Genomic DNA, 22,298 nt, shown 5'->3' on the forward strand with positions numbered 1-22,298 from the left:
ATCTATTCATTCAAAATCAGATCCTAGAGCTGCAGAAGCGCAGAAGACACACATGGTCAAACACTCGCACACACACACACACACACACATGGAGACTGATAAGCGTATGCAAACTCACATGCACTAATGATGTTGTGCACTACATCGACCACAGTCTTATCCATGCACCACCTTCATCTCACTCCCTTCTGTGGAAATGCTTGCATTTTGATGAAGCTTGGATTTGGCCTTAGACTGAGAGAGATTGGATCATGTCTGGAAAATCATGTGACATATTAATAACATCCATGCCGTCACTCAGCCCGCCAGCATTAGGTTGATCTGGAAAACTGGTTAACCGGTCCCGAATCTCAATGCCTTCATTAGTGTGGATATAAATGAATGCCGCACACTCTGGTAATAAATGATGAGTATGCCCAGACTGACAGGTAGAATTAAATATTATTGTTATAATGTCTCTGGCTATATTATTCAAGCAAAAAAATTATCTCATGTGCAAATTAATTTTGGTGGAAGACATTTAAAATGGGTCTGAGCAGAGAGCCCGCATTAACTGACACTGTATGCCCGCTTGAGTGAGTGTTTGTGTGAGTGTGTGTGTATGTGTGTGTGTTTGTGTGTGTGTGCCTGTGTGTGTGCCAGAGAGTGTGTCATGAGACAGTGAGTCCATCTGTACAGACAGACAGGCAAAATGTTAGAGGATTACGTAATGAGCTTACACTGATGATGCATTGCGTGAGAGAGTGATGGCGCTGTTGCATGGCTGAAAATGACACTAAGACCTTGCCCTCTGCATATTTTATTATTCTACAGTCTGAGTCCAATGCTTTCAGCGGCTCTGTTAGTGGACAATCACATGTCAGATCTCTAAATCCTCACCATCATTCTGATCTAAGTGAACACTTAGACACTTAAACTAGGTAGTATGGGACAGTAATGTAATTTGTGTAATGACAGAGATCCATAGGACACTGATTGTTAGAAGTATATTAACTTTACTGCTTATATTGATGATGAGCTTTCAAAAATAATTATACTTGTGCCCCGAACCCCTGCATAGCATGAGATTAAAGTAATAATCCAACTTTTCTATGTCTGGTCAAGGCTTTCTCCATCACTGCTAAAATATATATATAACTTACAAAGCAGGTGGAAAGCCCACTGTTGTTTAGGGAGCAGAATTATTTGTTGACACTTGTTTGGATGTGGAGTGAGCTCAATGATACTCGTTCTGTCAGAAATTGTTTTTGTTGCGGCTGTGGTGTGATAATGTCGCTTGTAGCCTTGTCTTGTTTTCATCATATTTTTTAGGTAAGAATTGTGGATCTGGAAATCCTGATTGTCATTTACTGTAGACATTTCCCAGCAGTGAAATATCAACATTAACTGGACACCATACATTTATTCATGGTGCAACACATTGTGGGGTGCAGCTAAAAGGCTGACTGTGCAGCATGACAATTGTGTATTTTCTCTCATTAACTAAATGTTGAATAAAAATGTGGCCACCAAACCGTTCTAGATTTATATTAGTGAAAACACTGTATTAGTAAGGACATCAGAACAGCGTAAACAGGGAACATTTGTTTAATGTATTCATATTATGTTGTGGGTTTATTATACCACTGCACACTGTGAAATTTGTAGATGAGTAATTGTTGTGAAGGTGCAAGAAGCACATTAACATTATTTGTCTGCGTTCATCTCATCTCTCAGATTTAGACATGTAAAAATGTGCGTGCAAGTATCCATGCAAAATATTGTGAGTGTAAAACAGTAATACACAATGACAGACACTGTGTGATTCCTTGTCACCGCCATATTAACAATACTCACACCTTTAACAGTCGCCATGTTTTACAGAAGAAAGCACCCAACAATTTTTCCAGCAGTGAAAGGGTCGTGGAGCAGCTTTTTGAGTTTAGCCTATCTCAGCAGTGTGAAATCGCACTTTCATTTTGTGTTCTCACTTCTGTGTGTAGGAAAGTGCATTTTTGTGTGTGTACATTTGAATGGGGGGGAAAAAATAAGGAAACTAGGCTTTCTTTGGATAAACAATCTGAGGCAGCATCTCTTATGCTAATTTCTAAGCCCGCTCATTCCTCATTGCATTTACATTCTCTGTCCTCATACTGATGCAACAGACACCGGAGCACCGGTGGCAGAAAGCAGAGATACAGGGTGCTCAGCCCTGCTAGAGACAATGTGTTACCCACAAGCCCTTTGTCTGAGCCTTCACTGGCACCCATGGGAGAACCTGACACACTTCTTGTTGCAACAGAGATTTCTCCCTCCTTCGGCAGCCACTCCATCAGAGGAGCTCAGAGTTTTCTTGACACCAGAAGAGTTCACACCTTCAGAAACAATCCCCCAACACTCACATCTGTCTCACCCTGTCCCAAAGGAGTCTGCACATCATGCAGTTTTTTGTTAATCATCGTCATCATCCAATCACAGCAGAGCTCATCCTCCATCCCCAGACTCACACAAGTCAAGTCAAAACTGAGGGAAAACACTTGCACGGGGAGAGAGGTGGTACTGCACACCCACAGCTTTAGCAGACAGTACATAAAGAGTGGAGCCCGAAGAAAATAGAATAATCTCATTTAGAATCAGGAGATCATTTTCATTTCTGCCAGCGTGATGGTTTTTATGGTGTTGAACTCTTCTGAAATGGACAATTTTCAAGAGGTTCGAGTCGCTAACATGCCCTTGTATACAAGCTCTAATCATTTTACGCTGCCAGGCATCATATTGCATGTCAGAAACGCTTTTTCAATTGATATAGTGACTGTGCAATCTAGTTAATGTGGATGAGTGAGAGAGAGAGAGGCATTTTGAGGCTGCAGAGAGAAACCAGAGGGTGTGTGAGCACTGGCAATGGAGGGTTTGTGAACGTCTGAGTTCAGTTGACATAGTCTTTCCATCAGTCAGAGACAGTGAGGGGATTGTGTAGCAGCAGAGAGATGAAAAGATATGAAGAGGTAACACGAAAGACAGAATCAGGACTAAGCCCAAAACATTCTCCAGAATTTAACTTCTAAAACTGCGGCACATTAGAAAACTACGTTGGTCGGGGGGCAGCATTAATATATCAAGTGTCGGGATATAAATAAAATGATTGCATGTTGTTTGAGGTCATTTTCTGCTGGCAGGTTGGCACTGCGCCTAAACCAGGGAGCAGATAAAGAGCTCCATCACTGTCAAGGTTTACTAAGCCCAACAGACTCTCACACACACCCTTCCTTCAGTCAGTGTAGAGCCACGGGAACCCCGAATGCGCAGGTTTCCAGAGTCTGATGTCAGACGGTTCGGGCTGAGCTGACTGAGATTAATGCCAAGAACAGCTCGAATCACTCCTGCCCCCGAGGCAGCATGGATTACTGAGATTAAATGCATTTATGTTCACTGCTGTGCTACATCAGCCTTTGAAACAACTGTTATTCGGAATCCTGCTTTCCCACTGGAGCTTTTTCAGACAGCGTGTGTGTACACGTGTGTCGGTGTGTGTGTGTGTGCAGCCATGACAGATGTGTGAGTGTGGGTCTAGTGGGGGCGAGGGTAGACGAGAGTAGAGGTGGGTAGGGGTTACTTTGATGAGATATAATGATGGCATGATGCCAGTTGTGTGAAATGGTCCAGGGTGCTGTGAGAACAGCTGCTGGCATCCCGTCTCACTGGAGCCCCAGGGAGGGGGAGGGATGAAGGGGAGCGAGTGGGCGGGAGATAGCCTGAAGGGGGACGCTCCGCAGGGGACCAGGATGCTTGCAGGATGCCCCTCTCTGAAGATGAGCAACTGTAGAAGTACATCGCCTGTGCAAAAATACCTCAAGGGGAAACACAGATGGAAGCATGCAGCACTTCAGTCTCTAGCGATCTGGTAATCATTCGTCCCTCAATGACGTGCATGGTGTGGTCGCTTTGTGCGATTGGTTATCTGTATCTTTAGTCACCCTGCGAGGAGGCTTGTGGTATTTCGATTTGTTGCAGTAAAGGTAAAAGGTAGAGGAAGCTTAATACATAATCTAAACTAGTTTCACATCTCTGCTTCTTCCACTCGTGCACACTGTTGCTTTAAAAACGATGCAAAAGATCCTGGGAATGACATAAAGCCCTCTGGGAAAGTGGAGGATACAAAGAAAAGGGGAAAAGGCGGAGAAAAAGTTGAGCAGGAGATAATTATAAATGTAGAAAAAGCTTTTTTCTATGAGTGTATCACCAGGAGAAACAATACATTTCCACGTGAAGACATACACCCTTGAGCAGAGGTCACTGTATCATAATTCTGTATGATAAAGTCTACAGCATCCAGTAAATATTCAAATTTTGGTTAAATAGAACACCAAAAAAGTGGCAGACAGATCCCCTTTGTCAATTCCGAAAATTCCATGACATTCAGATAAAGGAAGTGCATGTCATTCCTTTCACACCCAGAGTGAAAGTGATGAAGGAGTTTCTCTTGCCTCCTTTTACTCTCACAGCTTTTTCCCAAGCCCGGGGCTGATGCCCCTGATGGAGCAATCCACATATCTGACAGAGAGAGTGAGAGAGAGAAAGTAAGAGGAAAGGAAAACAACTTCTCAGGGAAGACGGAAGGAGAGAAGAATGGCAGACGATATCAGTAATCTTTACCCACCTGCTGCAGTATCAGCCTTGACTATTAGGGGGCCTATTGTTCAGGTTGCTGAGGGAAGAGCATGTAGAATGTATCTTACGATATCTGTTCTTGTTGTGTTAATGATGACTGTGGTATGATAGCGGTCCAACACGTCTGTGGAAAATACTCCCGAGACTCATGGCCACATAAGAATAACGTCATCTTTGCAGACGGAGACAGGAGGGAGGAGAAAACTAGACAGAACGACGTGTTCCTTTCATCAAGTTCCTGTAGACCTATATACTGTAGTTTACTTATGGTGCTTGACAGCTTGAAGTGAAAACCCTAAAAAGTTTTCAGTTGAACTCTGGGACATTGTGTGTAGCTGAAAAAAAAAACATATAACACATAATTGGTCAGAAAAGAGAATTTAAAATGATCACATGAGATGTGTTCTCTTCCTCCATCAATGATGACGGTGGTGTTTCAGTCTCCCACATGTCTGAAGAGCAAGTACATGACCCACACGGCCACAAAACATCATCCTCATCTGTGTACTGGCAAATAATGAAGGAGTGGGAGGAGGTGAAAAGAAAAGCTGAACGCAAAGGTATCTCATGTGGTTGTTATCTTAATCAAATTTATCTCATTTATTTGCCTGTTACGTCAAAGACAATTATGGGTTTTTCAGTCTCCCGCAAATTTGAGGGACATGTACACGGCAACGGACCCACACACTCATCTGAGCACGGTGAGAAAAGGGCGGAGGTGAAAGAAGCTGAAAGAAAAGGTATCTCTTTAGTATGTAGTGTAGTGGTGGTTGTAGCTAACACTAGTTAATGGTAGTTTGTAGGAATATATGAAGTAGTTCAACTTGTCGACTTGAAGCAAAGAATTTGTTCCAGAAGACAAAAAACAGATTGTCGGTCCTCCATAATAACTCTTTCACACAAAATGGGTAAACTCACTCCTTTCCCATTGCCAGAAGAGGAGGTCTGCTTTCTGTCTTTTGTCCAATGTTAGTCATGTGTTAGAATATTCGCTGTCTTTCCAGTGTGGCATCTCGCATGATACCAAGAATAAAAAAAAGCAGTTGCAAGTTGATTCAAAGATGTAAAAGACAATTACATTCATGGCTTTTAATGTGCCAAAGTGTGGAAGTTCAAGCACCTTATAATGCCCTGCAGGAAAAGATGCAGCGAGAGCATCTAGACTCCCAAAGCAAGGAAGAAGAAATTACCAAGTTCATGTGGGTGTCAGTAACAGCGCATATAAGTAGCTTATTTGCTATTTAATGATATTTGTGGTGATTCAGTCTCCCATAAGTCTGATGAACATGTACATGAGACTTATGCAAAAGCTGAAAAGAAAGATATATTCTCTATATGTAGTCAAGGCAAAGTTTTACTTGATTTACATACTAGGGTGTACTGTAGTTCTCTAAATCAGTGGTTCCCAAAGTAGGTTGGGACCTCCTGGGGCAGTAACCCATGATGATATATAGAAATATAAGAAAACTTGCCACAAAAAGCCCTTTAGCTAAAAAAAAATGAACTGCAACTAAAGCAATATGGCATCAGTCTTCCCATTTCCGTTGTCCTCGCATGACCCCTAAGGTGATTATGACAGATTAGCGAGAGCATCACTTCCAGCAGGTCAATTTACAGCACCACAGGAGACATTTCGACATGTGCACGTAGGAGATATTTTTTCGCAAACCAGCTCAAATTAAAATCCTTTGTATGCGTCGACCACCTCCAGGGATAATGGGGGTCGCATGTCTCTGTCACGGTTATTTTGAGAGTGTAAAAAGCTGGGTACCCCTGCTTGGAATAAACAATAGATAAACTTCCCTGACAAGCCAAATTTGGAAACCAGGGACAGAAGAAATGCTTAAAAATATGTCTGGTGTTCTAAGTTATTAACGATTGTGGTGTGTCAGTCCCCCACATGTTTGAAGGACGCCGGCATGAGACTCATGTCCGTAAAACAACAACCTTGTCTGTGCATGGACAGAAAAGGGGGGAGGAGGGGGAGCATGCAGGCAGCAAAGCTGAAAGAAAAAGTACCCTTGTGTTCTGTAGTTGTGACTGTAGCCGACTGTAGTTAGCCTGTAGTGGACCAAGTAGCCTGGAAATGTAAAAGAGCTGATATTAATCTGAATTTTTGTTCGTTAAGTCAATGACGGTTATGGTGAGTCAGTCTCCCACAAGTCTGAGGGACATGCACACGAGACTCATGGTCACAAAACGACAACCTCATTTGATCACAGACAGGACGACCACCACAAAGAAAGAAAAGCTGAGAGGACAGGTATTCTGTTTTGTCTATAGTGGCAGTAGTGCTATTTCAGTTTTTATATCTCAGATTTTACTTTTTTATAAAAGTAAAAAATATATTCTTGAGTTTCTTAGGACTGCATAGAACTTGTACTGTATTTGATTAGCTGTTGAATCTTATGTCAAAATATATTTCATAAAATGTTTCTCTGATTCTCATATCTATGACGATTTTGATGGGTCAGACCCCCACAAATCTGAGGAACACATACATGAGGGTCATGGCCACAAAACAACCTTGTCCGTTCACGAAGAAGACAACCACCACAAAGAGAGAGAACCCGAAATGACAGGTATATAGTAGTAGTGGTGTGCTTGTAGCTTTAGGAAGAAAGGAGGTCATTGATAATGACTGAAGAGAAGGGGGGTGAAAAGATTTTAAAAATGTTAAATAAAATGAAAGTAAAAATGTATTTAACTAAGTGTTTTTGATGCTGTCAGACCCCCACAAATCTGAGGAACACATACACAAGAGTCTCGGCCGCAAACCAACCTCATCTGCTCACAGAGAGGACCCCCACCACACAGAAAGAAACACTGAAACGACAGGTATCCTGTTTTGTATGTAGAGGTAGTAGTGCTCAAGTGGTTATACATTTAGAAAATAACTTGTAAAATGTATTTCATAAAATGTCTTCATTGTTATGTCAATGATGTGTCAGACCCCCGCAAATCAGAGGGACACGAGACTCATGGGCACAAAATAACCTCATCTGATCATGGGCAGAGAAGAGAGGAGGAGGGGCATGAAGAAAGAAAAGGTAGCTGGTTTATACTGTAGTGTTGGCTGTAGCTACCTGTAGTTTACCTGTTGTTTATTAGTGGTCCACTAAAAAAAAATGGAACCAGTTGAAATGTAGTTAAAACGTTTGCATATGATTTCAATCACGGTGTTTCAGTTCCACATCAACCGGAGGAACACGGACACGAGAGTCATGGCCACAAAGTCTCATCTGAGCACGGTGAGGACGTGGTATTATAGGCATTGTAGTAGTAGTGCTCTCTTCTAGTTTGATGAAAGGAACTTGGGGAAAGGCACGGGGCAGAGAAAGAAAGAAAAGCTGAAAAGACAGTTATTGGTTTTAGAATAGAGGAGGCGATATTTTAGATTTACATAATGTAAATAACAGTAATTGTGCTGCAGTAAATAAGCAGCGGATCAACTGTTCCCACGAGGAGAAGTTAAGCAATTCAATATGTAAAATGGGCCTGAAAACAGCAAAGTGTTTATGCTCGTTATGTCAGCGACAATATTGTTGTTTCAGCAGCGCCCCACATGTTTGAAGGACACGTACATACGGCTCATGGCCACAAAACCTCATCCGAAACAGAGGACCAGAATGAAAGACGCACAGAAAGGAAAGGTATCTTTATTCCATTTTTTTTATGTGGTGGAGGAGTCGACAATAGATGTGCAGCTGATAAACTTGCAGTTTAGAGTCAAAGCAGCACAATCAAATTTACCTCAGCAGGTTTTTTTTATGTTTAAGACAATCATGGTGTGTCCGTCTCCCACAAGTCAGAGGGACATGTGCTTGAGACTCACGGCCTCAAAACTACAACCTCATCTGAGCACGGAGAGAAAAGGCACGAAGAGGCACATGAAGGTATCTCTTTCACGTGTAGCGGTAGAGCAATGTACTTATAGATTCAATATAGTGAACCTATAGTGGGGTTGTCATCTTTATAGAAATTTGAATTAATTTAAACATTCATTTAATATGTTATAGTTAACAAGAACACGTGACACACAGCCGAATCCTAGACTACCTTGTAGATTTTATGCTGTTCTTTGGATAAATAGCTACATCAACGAGTTATATTGGCACATTACAGTAAAAAAATTAGTCCCTGCACATTAAAAACATCAGACATTCATCTGGACCTGTCTCTTCATCAGAAAATGGAGACATATTGTTGATATATATTGTTCTAAGTTGCTGAGAAAAAGGTTAAATACATTTACTTCATGTTTCTGCTTGTTGAGTTCACGACAAATTTGGTGTTTCAGTTTCCCATAAGTCTGATGGACATGTACATGAGTCTCATGGCCACAAAGGTTCATCTGAGCACGGAGAGACAAGGCACGAGGAGGCACAGAAGGAAAGTAGGTGGAAATAAAAGTTTTCTCTTTTACATGTAGGGGTAGAAACATCCCTGTAGCAGAACCTGAAAATATCAGGTTTGAATTAAATTAAACATTAATTGAATATGTTAAAATCAACTAAAAACAACCCTCATAGCATAATCCTGGACTCCATTGTTGAATTGAAGCTGGTTAGATAAACTTCCACAACATGTTACATTTGGAACATAACAATGATAAATAGTTCCCTGCAGATTAAGATCCGGAAACATCAGATATTTATCTGGGTTTGTCTCTTTATCCCAAAATTGAGACATATTGTTCACATACATTTTTGGGTTGCTGAGAAAATACCCCAAAACGTTTACTTCATGTTTTTTGTAACAAAGTTCATGACAATTGGGATATTTCAGTTTCCCTAAAAGAAGGACATGTTGACATGACTGAGGGACATGGACATGAGACTCATGGCCACAAAAGTTCATCTGAGCATGGAGAGACAAGGCATGAGGAGGCTCATAAAGAAAGTAGGTGAAAGCAAAGGTATCTCTTTTACATGTAGTGGTAGAAACGTCCAGAATGAGTTTGATTTTGGCAAAAGAAAAACTGCTCCCCTGTAACTCTGTGGTGTTTCAGTCTCCCACACGTCTGAGGAACATGGACATGAGACTCATGGCCACAAAAGCTCATCTGAGCACGAGGAGGCACATACAGTAAGACAAGGTGAATGGGAGTGTATTTCTTCTAGTTGCAATGTAGTGTATCTGTAGAAATATAAGTATGCAGTAGATAAACTTTCAGTATGCGCTACAATTGGCAGGTTTTGAATAAAAATGGCTCATGACAACTTAAAACAAAGTGTACTGTGTGAATATGTGCTGGTATGTGACGGAAAACTGTGATTGTGTTAGTCCCCCACAAGTCTGAGGAGCACGTGCATGAGACGCATGGCCACAAAACAACTTCATCTGAGCACGGGGAGGAAAGAAAAGGTGAACTCAAAGTTATCTTCACAAGGACCTTGCAAATGTAGATGTTGAAGTTTGCGATGCAGTCCCAAACTTTTGCTTTTCAGCTCATAGAAAAAAATAGGCATTTAATAAAGCTCTAGTACAGTTATAGTTCAATCTTATAGAGCAGTAGTGCCGTAGCATTATCGTTTCTTTTGCTTAGGGAACAGCATACAGATTGTGTCCTCATGATAATCGTGGTGCTTCAGTCTCCCACAAGTCGGAGGGACACGCACATGTGACTAACGGGCACACAACAACATTATCCCACACTGGAGAGAAACATGAAGACACAAACGGTATCTCTTTCATGTGTAGTGACAAATGTACAACAGCAGATTGATTCTTTGAATTGTGAGTTTTATGTTGATGATCATTTCTGTGTCAGTCCCCCACAAGCCTGAGGAGCACATACTTGAGACTCATGGCCACAAAACAACAACCTCACATGTGCACGTGGAGGATCACAGAGGTATTTATACATGTGTAGTGCTTCTTGTAATTTGATGTAGTGTAGTTTACTCAGCAAGGACGGGAATATGTAGTAGATATATTTTGATTACAATTTAACCTCTACTCTGGGTCCTCGGAAACTAAAACGTGAGAGCAGGAGAAATATGTTTTTGCTCGTTATGTGAATTTTCTAGTCGCCCACAAGTTTGAGGAGAATGAACATGAGACTCATGGCCACAAAACAACATCACATGTGCATGGGGAGGAGAATGGAGAACGAAAAGCTCGAAGGAAAGGTATTTATTTTATATTTTGGGGTAGCAATCGCTCTTGTAATTTCATATCCTGTAGTTTACTATCAAGGATGGCAGTATGTGGAAGACAAACTTCAATTAAATTCCACCTCACTGGACAGAGAAGAAATTGACCCTAAAAAACTAAAGAGAGGGGAGCAGAAATTAATCCAAATGTTCGCTCTTTACATTAATGTTGTTTCAGAGGATCATGCACATGAGACTCAAGGCCACAAAACAACATCACATGTGCATGGGGAGGAGCATGGAGACAGAAATGCTGAAAGGAAAGGTATTTCATATGTAGTGGTTGCAATGTTAGAGTGATTATATATAATATAGTTTACTAGCAAGGATGTAAACATGAATACATTTCTACTACAATTTGTCCCCACTGTATTGAGAAAGAAAGGGGACCTAAAAAGATTAAACACAGGAACGGGAGAAATATGTCTCGCTCATTATATGAATTTTTCAGTCCTGCACAAGTTTGAGGATCATGCACACGAGACTCAAGGCCACAAAACAGCAGCACATGTGCAGGGGGAGGAGCATGGAGAAAGAAAAGCAGAAATCAAAGGTATCTATTTGAAATGTAGTGGTAGCAATGCTCTTGTTATTTTATAGACCATAGTTCACGAGCAATGACATAAATATGGAGTACACTGTTCTGAGAAAAAATGTGCCCCAAAAACGAAAACGTGGTATAGCAGCAGAAATATATCAACGTTTTTGCTCATAACATTAATGTTGTTTCAGAGGAACATGTGCATGAGACTCATGGACACAAACCCACATCACCTTTGCATGGGGAGGAGCATGGAGAAAGAAAAGGTATCTATTCCATATGTAGTGGTAGCAATGTCCTTGTAATTATAGTTTAGGGAAAGGTGAAAATATGTAGTAGATACATTTATACAAATTAACCTCAGACTTCAACAAGTTGAATTGAAGACTTATTAAGACACTCATTATTTAAATTTAAGACCTATGCAAAAGATGAAGGAAGACCAGAGTCTTAGACATTCTTCTCCATAATTTAAGATAAGGTGAAGTAGCCTCGAAGACATTAACCCTATGATAGGCCATGTCACCTCATAAACTACAAGCAGAGATGATAGGTATCGTATTCTTTCCAGAGTGTACTGCAATCAATTCTGATTGCCGTGTTTGCAGACTCAGTTATCGGTTCCATGTTGGTCTTGTTTGTAGTTTAATTACAGTGTATTAATGTCCATCATTAAAAAAGAACTACAACACTCACAGACATTAGAAACTATGTATATACTGCCAAACCATTTCTCTTTAACTAAAAATGTAAAGTACACGGTTAAATGAACATTAACATAATACAATGTTAAAACCTATTTATTATTAGACTTATTTAAGACCAAGCAAATAATATTTTAACATTTCTGAGACATCATTTTTTTACATATTTATATTTTAGACTGCACAAACCGTTCAGAGAGGGAAAACATGGGCGTGGCAGAAATATATCTAGATCTTTGCTCATTACATTAATGTTGTTTCAGTCTCCCACAAGTCTGAGGAGCATGTGCATGAGACTCACGGCCACAAAACGACCTCCCATGTGCACGGGGAGTAGCCCAGTGAAAAGAAAGGTATCTGTTTTGGACATAGTGGTAGTAAATATAAAAGTTCAACTCACTGTACTGAGAAATAATGAGCCTCCGTTAACTAAAACCTTGGAGCGGAAGAAATCCATCTAATAAAAAAAAGAACAAGAAGGTAGATACGTAATTAAAATAACTTGTTATTTTGATGATATTTGTGGTGTTTCAGTCTCCCACAAGTCTAAGGATCACGCACATGGTCACAAAACAACCTCATCTGAGCACAGGGAACAGAAGCCCAGAGAAAGTTTTATATGAAGTGGTGGAATCGTTTTCCTGGATTAATACATTCTTAACAATGACAGAAATGAGTATAAATTAATGTATCTGTATCTGTTCACCAATATAGTTGTTATATTTAGAATATATATTGAATAAAGTTTAGTTTTTTTTATCAGACATGAATGTAGCTTAAGCTCACACAAAATACCTCTGCCAAGAATTTTAAGTTTTCACCCGTTTGTTTGTAAATTATTTGTCAGCAAGATTAGAAAAACTACTAAAAGGATTAACAAAAAACTTGGTGATAGAACGTGGTGTGGGTGAGTGATAAAAAGACTATTACATTTTGGTGCGGATCCAGGAATGTATTTTCACCCTCTCCTAAATTGCAAGACAGGCCTTTTTTGACATTTTCCCAGATTGCTCAGGGAAGAATTTGTGGATCTTGATGACAGATATCCTGTATACCTATAGTATTGCCTATAGGTATAGTATTGCCATCTACCAGTACGTGCAATGGGAGCCAGCTTGAGTTTAACAGGGATACTGGGCCTTGTGAGACATACACGCTCTACTGAGTTCCACTCTAGTTTTATAGATATTGTTTAGATTGTTGGAAAATAGAGAGTTAAGTAGTTGAGTGGTGGTTATCATGTCATAAAATCTCTCTTGTTTTTGCCCATTATGTGAAATGATTGTGCCGTTTCAGTCTCCCACAATTTTGGGGCACATGAAACACATGGCCGCAAAACAACGACCTCATCTGAGCACGGGGAGAAAAGGGAGGAGGAGGAGCTTTCACAGAGAAAGGCTCAAAAAAGAGGTATCTCTTCTACTTGTAGTGGTAGTAACATGTATATTAAATCATAGATATAGAGCAGTAGATATGCAGGAGATACACTTTCACCACTCGTTAAACTTTTGACACTTTACAGTGAAAGATGGAAACTGGAAATAACAAAAGTCTCTAAATCTATTTCTTCAACTACATGATAACCTGTCAGTCAGCGTAAGCTACGAGGCTAAATCTTTATTTGGTTCCAAAAGTGGTGTCGTATTTTTAACTGCGACAGTGACTGACACTGAAGGGCAAGAAATAAAATGCAGAAAGAAGGATGAAGGGGGGGGAATGGGGACACCAGAAAAGAAAGATGGATTTGACATTGAAGATGCTCTTGAGATATACCTATATATATCTGCACTGTTCAGAACAGTGAGAGCATTGTTACATTTTCAGTTTAAAATATTCTTATCTGATCAGCTGTTTATTAATAGTATAAAAATATTGTACTTTATGACACTTGTGTGATAATTTTGTAAACACACTTAGATTATATCAGAAGATGTGAACTGGATCTATATTAGGAAAGGTTTTGCCCAACATTTGAATATCTTGTCAGTCGTCTTTGTAATATTTAGTTTGGTAAAACAGTCTGAGGTATAATCCTACATTGATTAAGAAGATTTTGTAGTACAGCTCATCATTTAGAAACGGGGAAGAGAGAGAGTGTGAAGACAGAGAGCGAAGGAACAATAGAAGAGGTAGAATTGAACATTTAACTGGGATTCAATAATTAAACTCATATGTTCTTGTGATTTCAATAATTTGAGCCGACTGTTGAGTCATTTTCTTGGCTGTATTTTCCTTGAATCATCAGCCTGGAATCAAATCTTATAATTTGATCATAATTTTGTATTTAGTTTTATGTATAAATTGATTTTGCGGACGGAAATTTGAGACAAATCATACACAATGTTTTCAATTGGGGTTTAAAACATTCTCTCCGCAGTAGTTGAATATTTTTCAATAGATGAAGCCTGTCCGTCTGAGTGAAGGTTTAGCGCTGTATATGACTGGCATGGTGAATGATGCACAGACGACTCTCACACAAAGATTCCTTCATCCCTCAAGGGCTTCTGAAACTCTTGATCTCAGGAGAGCCCCAGGCCAGACAGTTGTTGGGGATCATATACCATGATTTCAAAGGTAAGAGACCAACATGAGCAGCATGTGGTCTGTAGATCCAGAGGGGAGACTTGGGCTTGGTTAGATCCTCAGATCACTGGATTGTTAAGTCCTTTAGTTTGACTGGAGCGTTGTCGCACTTTTTCATGCATAAAGCCTGTGGAAAAATTCCTTTCATTGCATGTTTCATGTCTTTTTTTTTTACTTTGCTCATTTTTCTCTATGCATCTGTGACTCCCTGGTTGTGTCGGCTTAATGTGCGTGATCAAGGTGAGTATTAAGACTGGAAGTTCAAATTGAAGCATAAAACAACAGCCCACCCTGACATTTCTGTGTATTGATTTTACACAGGATGCTTGTTAGCAAACTATACCATTATTCGTTCAACCTCACAGACTCTGGTGCAGGCTGCTCTCTCTCTCTCTCTCTCTCTTCCTACCGCTTTAACTGTCTCTGACTGTTAACAATTCACAATTGATGAATACCAATAAAGCAGCATCTTGACTCGTAACATTAATTTGTGGAACAATGTCCCATTGCCTCTCTAGTCTGTGGAGTAATTTGCCATTTATATTTAATTAGGCAGTTCTTCCCCCACCGCTCGCACGGTTCCCTCAGTGCTGAGTGAGGCGTTTATGGTGCTCCTCGCGCTGGCTTCCTTAAAACCAGCTCATTAATATTTCAGCTGGCATCATCAACCAAACAATAATAAAATAATAATGTGACGGCTGATTAAACAGCTAAACTCCGACTTTTTAATGTGCATTTAAATGTGTATTTGCATAAACATGCCTGGTAAACGCCTCTTTAGAGGACAGTGATGCCTTGCAGCACACGACTGCAGCCAACTTCTAAAGCTTAATAAAACCTTAATTAGGTACCAGCCTCAGCCAAGATAATCGCAGCGAGAATGTAGAGCAACAACCCTCCACCTCTCGCTGCACCCCTCTGCACAAAGCAGATCCTCCGGTAAATGACATGAGGGGTTTCATTTCTCTCTCTGAGGAAAAATTATACAAAAGGTCTTAGTTCTTTTTTAGCTTTGCTTTCAGGGTGTGAAATTGGGAAGACGTCTTAATTTAACAAGCGTTCAAGCATGTACAGTAAAAACTTGCAATCCAATCCTCGCAGATAATTCATGAATTACAAAGAGAAAATTTAATTATGCGCTCTGATTGCGCAGCGCGTTATGAAAGAGAATTTAAGTCTTTGTAAATGCAGAACAAACAGCGAATAGAGAGGAGGGTAAGGATTTTTCGCAGGTTAATCGGGGTGAGAGAGATTTCATGGAGCCAGGTGCAGGGTGAAAAAAAAAAAAAAAATGTACTGTGCAACTGTACTGTATCACTCAACTCAAACTCCCTCAGTTAGGATTGTGTATCTAATAAGCTACTCATCTGGTATTGCAATTGCATTCCCAAACAAAATGAACATGCCTTTACTGCACCTACACACAAACAAGCATATACACACACACCAGTGCAGACGCAGACACACACACACACACATACACACACACACACACACACACACACACACACACACACACAGGATAGTGGAATTCCCATCAGTAATCAGTGCAGCACAGTGAAGCAGACTCAGCAAACCTGTGAGTGTAGTAATGGAGAGGGAGTGGTTTGTCTTTATTGAACCAATATAAAGTCAGAAAGACGAGTCATAAAACACACAGAGCCATTCATTTGTTCACTGACAGTTAAAACTAAACCTTTCAGACATACAGTATCTGTTAGTGCAGGTCATTTATCATTTCCTGCGGCCACTGAAAACTCCTATGAGAACGCAGCGGCCTCAAGGAATGCATCCCTCTACACGTTTTCTGACATTTAAACTTTGAGATTAACATAAAAAGGGAGATCTGTCCTCCCTAAAGAAAAGGGTTTGAATGTGTCTCTTTTGTTTCAGACTGTGAGTGCTACGGCCACTCCAACCGCTGCAGCTACATCGACTACCTGAACATCGTCACGTGCGTCAGCTGCAAACACAACACCAGGGGCCAGAACTGCCAACACTGCAGACTGGGATACTTCCGCAACGCCTCTGCTGAACTGGACGATGAGGGCGTCTGCATCGGTCAGTCCACAGGGAGACAGTGAGAGTGTGTCGGGGATAATGATGGGCGTGTCAGCGTATGGGCAATTTTAACCTATGGCTGTCTATGGGGAAACATATTTTTGTGTTCATTGTAAATTGTGTTGCTCAGTATTCCTGCACTTTTGTTAGTTTCAAGTCAATGCAGTGCAATCCCAACTGAGCAGCACGGGCATGTTGGGCGAGGTATTTCACTATAATTTTAAGGGCACATTATTAGATCAACCACAGAGGCAGGAAACACAACAAGCATATTTTATTCTCCTAACACAGACAGATGGTCTGTCTGCTCGGTCAGAGTTAAACAACGTAGAAGAAAGGTCCTGTATCTGACCGTTTATCTGCACCTGCTTCATGTGATGCCTTCTTCCATTGGTGATGCCTGACACCTCCACAATATTTAATGGAAATCGCTTGAGGACTTTTTACAAAGGAAATCAGAAGCCGGTACATATGCTAAAGCTAAAACACACCCATGATTAATCAACAGACTAAGTAGGCCTACGAGCATTTTGTATAACTCTTCTGGTGCAGCAACCTTTTTCTGCCATCAGCTTTTTGGGTGTCAGGGGTCACTGCCCATGTTGTCTTTGTACAAGGTCCACTACTCTGTATGTTAAAATATGTACAAGTACAATCCTGTTCATCTAACAATGATGCAAACACTGTCAAACACACTTAATGCTACAAATTACAACAAGTTAAAGTAATTATTCAATCTAATTGAGTACCGAGCAAATCAAAGACACAGAGTTCATCCTTTTTTTTAGTATGTACTGGTGATACACTGCTTACACTCCTTACCCACTACCTTATTAAGGGCATGTCCTAGTAAGAGGTCATCTGTTTGCATAGCTGTGAAGTGAAAATCTGGTGTTGATTTGGATCCATCTGTAGATGAACTGCAGGGGGTTGGAGGGTAAACTCGCCAGGCCTGGGGAGCACATAGGGCCAGGATTTGGAGTCAGCACAAATAAGGGCCCATTAGCTCTTCTGCCAGCACACTGGCAAACTGAGCATGGCACACCATCATCTCTCAATGCAAGAAACGACTCACTCTCCAACACACGCACACTGCACACACAGCATCACATCATCCACACACACTCACTTACAAACCCAGTATTCAAAATCAGAATCAGAATCAGAATTATTTTTATTGCCATGTATATTTGCACATACAGGAAATTGCCTTGGTGTGGTTGGTGCACTTTACAAACAACAAATTTAAAAAAAATCGTATTTACGCCTGTGACCCACAAACACACAGATAACCTCTGGCTGGGATTGTGTAATCTGGGTGTCTTAGTCCGTTTCAATTTAATTAATAGTTTACTAATTTTAAAAGACATAAGTTAATCTGGTCTTGGGTACAGATGAGCTATCAGCGTACATCGTGTCGAGATTTTGGTTCATCAGCAGTCATCTGACAAATGCAGTGCAGTTCTGCCATTTTTTTATCCATCTCTGACGTGCTACCAACTATCACTGATCTGGATATCAGGATGATTCTATAAATATATGTATTTGTAATGACAATAATATGCCAACATCAGAGAGACACAGAGAATTTAGTTTTTTTCTACCTAATCCAAAGAGAAGCTCGATATCATCTCGTGTTTAAGAGTTGAACACTTGAGGGTAAAATCTCTGTCAGACTGACGGGACATGAATCTCACAACACACTTAGCATTTCAGCACAACTAAACGATGATCAACATTTTATTGATGTCAGTTGTTAGGGAGGATTAAGTGCGTTTCTGAGGGCAAATGTGATTTTGTGACCTTTGATTGGGTATTTGAATCGCAAGAAAGTTCACAAAATTAAATTCAAGCATAATTTATTTTAACAAAAAGACCTTCAGCTGTTCAATTACCACAATGATCTGCCTCTGAAATATCAGACAATTATTGGAATAGATTCAAAAACGTATGAGATACTCTCTGACAAAGGAAAGTTTTCATTCTTCTATTTTGAAAACTGTGTCACCAAACTTGTTGAGACTGTTCTAAAAAGTAAAACAAGTGATAACATCCAAAATGAAATGGTTGTGAATGACAGTAGGTAATTCCGATAGCCTTACATTCATCACAAATGCTGAAAATTGTCCTATATATATATATATATATATATATATATATATATATATATATATATATATATATATATATATATATATATATATCATGCTACTGGGATTATATATATATATATATATATATATATATATATATAATCCCAGTAGCATGATGGTACATTTCTGCTATTTAAAGAAACTCCACATGGACAGTACTGTAGATCTGAAGCACCTCAATACCAAAGACAAGCATGTGGTGTGAATACAAATAGCTAACTTTGTTTAACTGTTAAGATCAGATCCCCAAAAACTCTTATGATCAAATTCCCAAAACAATACAAATTACAAGAGGTGGGAATCAGTCCAGCAGGTATCAGGTATGACTCCCTCTGTTGTTTTTCCTTCAGAGTGTAACTGCAACCAGATGGGTTCTGTCCATGACCGGTGTAACAGTACAGGCTTCTGCCAGTGTAAAGACGGCGCCGCAGGGGCCAAGTGTGACGACTGTCTGCCGGGCTTCTACTGGAAACAAGGCTGTCACTGTGAGTATGATTCAGACATTTTGTATCCAGAAACATCAGGGTTTAAGAAATGTTGTGCTTTTCCAGGTCTACCCGTGTTTCCCTAACTCCCGAGGGAATAGATCATGTAGCTCATTAGCAGCATCACCTGCTCCTTTAATGGACGACCCTGTCACGCCTTAACCCCATTACAGGGATTCGCTGTCCCCCGCCATCAACCATGAAGTCAGGGCCCTCAGTCACAAATAGATCCTCCCCTACACACACACACACAGACACACACATTCAACCTCCACAGGCATGCATTTCCAATGTGGATTTATTCATTATAATATGGGACACACTGTAGTATAGTAACACAGTATGTCTTGGGTCTGACATCTTACTCCAAGTACTCCAATTCAGCAGAGGCAATTATCTCTGGTGTAATAAGAAATGTTATCTCATGTAATTATTTCTTGTCATGAAAGCGTGATCCTCTATTTTCCATCAGAACATTTTTAGGTCAAGTATCTTGCGCAGCACAACTACCCCTGTGCTTTTCCTAATGCCTTTTATGGCATTTTAATGATGCTATTTGTTCCTCCAATCATTACTTAACGCATCACGCGTGCACTGTATTTTCTGTCGGGTCCAAGACGATGATTTTAATGTGACCCTGAGAAAGTGCAGGCTCAAGAAAAACAGGCGGCGAAAAGAGCTGCTTAAACATAAAAAGGCAGGTGTTACCTGTTGTTGTCCCCGAGGCAAAGACTGGAGTATTTATCATGCCTCTTTCCTTCCTCCTGCTTTCTTTTCCACCTTGTTCTTTCTGCCCTGGATTCTTCTCCTGCCCCTGTACCACTGCTTCCCATCATGACTTTTTCCCCAACATCCCCCCTCCCCATCCTCCCCCATCTGTCTTTCCCTTTGCCACACACTTTTCTTTCGTCTCTGTGCTCTTTACTCCCCCAATATCCTTCTACCACCTGTCACTTTGCTGCGCCCTCTTTATTCCTAACTTCTCGCTCATTCTCCTCACCTCTGCACTTCCTCTGCACTGCTCCTCCCCCCACTGCTGCTCTCTGCCTACCTTCATCTCCGCTCACAGCTAACATTTGCGATGACGAGATGCTCCTGTGCCAGAACGGAGGAACTTGCCACCAGAACCAGAAGTGCATCTGTCCTCCAGAGTTTAAGGGGCTACTGTGCCAACAGCCCCGCTGCGAGGCGGGCAAAGACTGCAACGCTGCCTCTTCGCTGCACCTCTCTACGGCCAACCTGCTGCTCTGCACTCTGCTAGCCCACCTGCTGGCCACGTTAACCCCCCACTGAGCCACGAAAGCCCCCCCCCCCCCACCTCAGGCCAAGGAGTGTGTTTATATCTGTGTGTCCGTGAGGTGAGCGGAGACCCAGAGTAGGTAGGGCCGTCTGAGTCATGGACCCGGTGAACGCACACACTGCAGCACACGCGGAAAAGCACACACTCACACAACACTTTATATCCCCAGTTACACAAACAAACACACACACACACACAAACACACCTCACATGACTGTTATGCTATGGAGTGTGTGCTCAGGTGTGAGAAGAAGGACAAACAGAAAAAAAAGGGGGAGCGACCTCAGAGAAAAAGAGATGCAGACGAAGGGGCAAAAAATCCATACCAACCACTGTTCCCTTTATTCCTGAGCTGGAGCAATGTGCATCAAACCAAAAAGCATAAACGAAACACTGAAGTCACCACTGTTTCACTACAAAGGGAATGGCTGTTGTAACCACAAGGACCTTTTTTTGTTTTATTTCTTGTTTTTTTCTTGGTTGAGTTAGGAATGTCACATGTATTAGACAGATGGCCAAAATGTGTGTGGTCAGACTCGGACGGGACACATGGACACGATGGACGGGTCGGGAGGCGGGCTGTGCATTTGATCCTGCTGCTGAGGCCTACATAGTATATTAACCAGGTTTCGTTTCTTCTCGAAAGATGAGACTTGATTTTACATTTATTCTACTTCTGCTGCATTTTTTCTTTTTTTTATTATATCGTCAGTCATTGTATCTAATGTGCCCACCAACAGTCGCTGAGATTATACATATTATATAATATCCAGGGGGTTACAAATTATTAAAAAAAAACTTTAGACACTATTATGGTTGTTATAGGAATGAGTGATTGTTGCCACACTTAGCGAGATTTTATCTTCACACAGTATTCAGGAGGCAGAATATAAGAGAATTTAACTTATCAGAAGTTTAAAAAAGAGAGAAAAGATATCAACCACGTTTCAATATTATATGACATTATTTGACTATTTTTTGTAGAAATTATTTTTGTTTGGAGTTATAAAAATAAATTATAAAAAATGGCATTTACAACTATTCCAAATGAGCATTTTATTACACTGAGTGTAAACCTTGCAGTAAATATGACTGTTATTTGCCTTCTTGCTTGTACTTTTTTCCATTCAATCAAGTGTCCATGATTACATGCTGTTAACGGTTTCTTTTTCCAGTGGGGTGAAAAAAAAGAGAAATCGAACGTGAAGTGACAAGAGCGCCATTACCTCGTGTCATGTGTTTGATCTATTTCAGTCACTTCAGACATGGTGTTGAATGCTCATTATTACAAATGGATTATTCCAACTAGAAAACCAACGGCCTGTGTGACAATCACAAAGAACTGCTTTACTGTCCAGAGAATATAAATTATTTTACTCTGACAAAAGTTGCAAGGAGCTTTTATATCTGAGAATGTCACTTGCCGATGCACCACAAGAAATTGACGAATTAGTTCTACATTTTCCACAATATAAACAGTGGAAATCCACAGATTCTCAATGGTCCCTTGAGACGACTCCAAGCGACTGATGCCGGGGCCGAATCTTCTCCAATTTAACGCTCCTCGAGATCACTCATATTTACAAGGCTGTCCCAGTGATACATTTAATTTAGCAAAAATGTCCTTTGAGTTGACTGCTGTAAAAGCATGTGATTTCACTGAGAA

General features: G+C 40.6%; 1 protein-coding gene across 1 annotated transcript in view; it reads left to right on the forward strand.

The window, feature by feature from the left end:
• Nucleotides 1-21,670, forward strand: part of ntng2b (netrin g2b) — a 75,615-nt gene extending 53,945 nt beyond the window's left edge. The window contains exons 6-8 of the mRNA XM_062413207.1: nucleotides 16,527-16,694; nucleotides 19,198-19,332; nucleotides 20,402-21,670. Coding sequence (XP_062269191.1) covers nucleotides 16,527-16,694; nucleotides 19,198-19,332; nucleotides 20,402-20,625 — 527 coding nt within the window. The 3' untranslated portion in view covers nucleotides 20,626-21,670. The remainder of the gene's footprint in view (nucleotides 1-16,526; nucleotides 16,695-19,197; nucleotides 19,333-20,401) is intronic.
• Nucleotides 21,671-22,298: the final 628 nt, after the last annotated feature.

This window comes from Platichthys flesus, chromosome 19 (assembly GCF_949316205.1).
Source record: "Platichthys flesus chromosome 19, fPlaFle2.1, whole genome shotgun sequence".
Lineage (NCBI taxonomy): Eukaryota > Metazoa > Chordata > Actinopteri > Pleuronectiformes > Pleuronectidae > Platichthys > Platichthys flesus.